This window comes from Photinus pyralis, unplaced genomic scaffold (assembly GCF_008802855.1).
Source record: "Photinus pyralis isolate 1611_PpyrPB1 unplaced genomic scaffold, Ppyr1.3 Ppyr1.4_unclustered_Scaffold4344, whole genome shotgun sequence".
Taxonomy (NCBI): Eukaryota; Metazoa; Arthropoda; class Insecta; order Coleoptera; family Lampyridae; genus Photinus; species Photinus pyralis.
The window spans coordinates 8,290-11,359 of NW_022171564.1; the positions used below are offsets into that span (position 1 = coordinate 8,290).

General features: G+C 38.9%; 1 protein-coding gene across 1 annotated transcript; it reads left to right on the forward strand.

The window, feature by feature from the left end:
* Positions 1–329: 329 nt before the first annotated feature.
* Positions 330–2,854, forward strand: LOC116182226 (transforming growth factor-beta-induced protein ig-h3-like; the record flags this gene model as incomplete). The annotated part of the gene is made up of 9 exons (XM_031502747.1): positions 330–565; positions 618–882; positions 935–1,068; positions 1,121–1,326; positions 1,376–1,513; positions 1,560–1,775; positions 1,826–2,136; positions 2,193–2,538; positions 2,583–2,854. Coding segments are annotated over 9 exons (2,091 nt in total), but the record flags the coding sequence as incomplete, so codon positions are not given.
* Positions 2,855–3,070: the final 216 nt, after the last annotated feature.

Genomic DNA, 3,070 nt, shown 5'->3' on the forward strand with positions numbered 1-3,070 from the left:
ATTACTACGTTACTTTTTGCATTTGGAAGGGTTTTTGTACACCACACGTCTAAAGCTCTATCCAGAATCCTTCGCAAACTCTTATTTGGGACGTCCGAAAGGGTTTAAAAAAGTTTCTAGTTTTGTACGATTGTTCGGTGAGCACGGATTTTTTGGTCTATTTTGCCAGGGTAGGTAATCTTGGACTGGATTTTGAGTTGGTCACATGAAAATGTGACAAAAATGCGTAGATCCATCACATCCAATTTTTTTGAATAATTAAAAACTAAACTGGATGTTATGAAACTGGCTTTTCTGTGTATCTACTAATATTTTTACGTTCCAATTGATTGCTGGTATTTTTAAAGGGTGGGTCATGTTCTTTATGGCAGAGAGGTTTCTTTCATTGCATTTTTTTCAGAGAAAACGTTTGTATCGAACGCGAAGAAACTGTAGACGACGAGGAAGAAGAGGAAGACACCAAACAAAACGAATCCGACATTGTCAAAGCTGCCAATTTCTTCTCTACATCAATCAGTCTTTCCAACTGCCACGAGTCACCGTCAAAATACGAATGCGTTACAAAGTAACTTCGATTAATCGTCTCGTAGAAAAACTAAACCATTGCATTTTTGTAGAATTAACAATCACGGCGTTGTTAAAACATTTGTTGTCCGTTACAAGTGCTGCTACGGCTTTAAACGTTCAGATGATTCGAGCGGATGCACTAAACAGGTCAAGTTGTCTCCTCTTCTAACCACAATTGAGGATGTTGGCGGTAAGGAGCTTACGAGCATGATTCGTTCCACCGGATTGGAGGATAAATTTAATTCCGAAAATTTGACGGTCCTCGTACCCACTGATGATTCTATGATTGAGTTTGCTGATAAAATGGTGGAGATGGTGAGCGTTGTGTACTGCACGGGGTAATAAATAAAGGCCGTTGTTGTTGCAGAATCAAGTTCCCGATGCAGTGCGCCGACGAAGACAAGTCAAAAATCCGGTTTCATCCAAAAATTTAGTTTTGAACCATGCCATTCCCGGATTTATTGATCTTTCTGAATTAAACAATGAGGATCTTCTAAGCAGGTACAAGAAAACCGCTTGTGTGTATTGCAAAAATTAACTGGGGATGTTACAGCGCATACGACAGCAAAATTAGGTTCAACTTTTATCCGACGCGAGACTATGGAAAAATGCTGACGGCAAATTGTGTTAAAGTGCGCAAAGGAGATAATTTGGCCACGAATGGTATTGTTCACGTTGTGGATGGTGTACTCGGTCCCGTGACAGAGGACATATTAAGTATGATCGAAGAACATCCCCAATTATCCACTTTCCGTAGAGGTACATTAGGTCTTTTCTAATATCTGAAGATGTTAAAGTGATTTTTTAGTGTTGAAAAATAGTAACCTGGAGAAGAATATCAAACCAGATGGTCATTACACAATATTTGCGCCCACCAATGATGCCTTTGGAAAATTGCCTCCTTTAATGGTTGAAAAACTACTGAATGGCGATGCCTGTACAGCAAGTAAGTCATTCTGTAAAACTTTCCCAATTTCACCATACCTTTTCAGCAATTATTAAACATCACATTGTTGCCCATACCGTTTGCTCAAGTGCGATCATTGGAAACGCTACAACTCATAGCGTCGACGGACAACTTCTCAATCTCCAACGCAGAGACGATGACGTACTCCTATTTGAAAGCAATGCGAAAATTGTCAAAACTGATATAATGGGAACTAATGGAGTGATACATTTAATTGATACTTTGGTAGTGCCAGAATCAGGTAGCTCTTGTTTTTTGTTTAAATTTCGCAAATCTTCATCCTTATTTTAGCGCTCTACATTTCGCAATCATTGAAAAACGAGAACTTCACCAAATTCCAAGCGCTTTTGGACCAAGTCGGTCTTACTGACGAGCTTGACTCCATGAAGAACATTACAGTTTTTGCACCCTCCGACGCTGCATTCGAAAATCCAAAGGCGCTCAAATATATCGAAAGTCTTCAAGAAAACAAGGAGAAACTCAAAGAAATGGTAATGTACCACGTAGTCGAAGGCCACCTTGAATCTTGCGATATGAACAACAATGTCATGCTTAAAACCAAACAAAATGAAAACAGTGTCAGACTTAACTTGTACTCAACGGTAGGTATTTCCACATATTGTTGAATTTTTAATGACCAAACTCTTGTGTGTTTCAGTTGCCAATATTTTCGAATATTATCAATCGAGCGACAGTAAATTGCGCGCGATTAACTGGGTATGATGAAAAGTCTTGCGGTTCGGTCATTCACGAAGTAAACAACATTCTGATTCCCCCCTCGAGAAATTTATGGGACGAAATTAAAAACGATGAAAAATACAGTACCTTAAGTCAAATCTTAAAGGGAACCGATTTGGAAACGGTCTTGAAAGATGAGAAAGTGTCTCTAACCGTCCTCATCCCAACTAATGACGCCTTCTCAAAACTTGATCCTGATGATCTTAAAGAATTAATGGAAGACAAAAAGAAAGCGGTCCAACTTTTAAAGAATCACATTCTGACCGGTACGTAACAAATTAGAAATACTTTATCTAACTTCTTCGTGCAGAGGTTCTGTGTTGTTCGGGAGTCAGTCGGCAAGGTTGGGGCTTCGACACTTTAATCCGCACATTGAACCACCAGCACCAGTCCGTTTCAAGACACGGCGAGCAAATACGAATTGGTGGCGCGTCCGTTTTGGAATGTGACGATCTTGCCACGAATGGCGTTATTCATACAATAAATAAGGTACTGCTACCACAACAAACTCGTTCGCCCGGTTTTGGATTTTTCCTGTTTGATATTTAAACAAAGAATCGTTAATGGCTATTATTTAAACTTTTGTGTGTTTCTATTGAATAGTGATGTTTTATTGTATGACTGAAACTGTACTTTTAAACAGTAGCTTTAGGATTATTACAAATGTGTGTTAATAAAAAACTAGAAATTATTTACTTTGTTGAATATTGTGTTGTGAGGAAGGTATCTTGCGTTGGCAGAAATGACACAACCCTCGAAATATAACCATTGGGATTTGGGATAATGGGCTTTGTACTA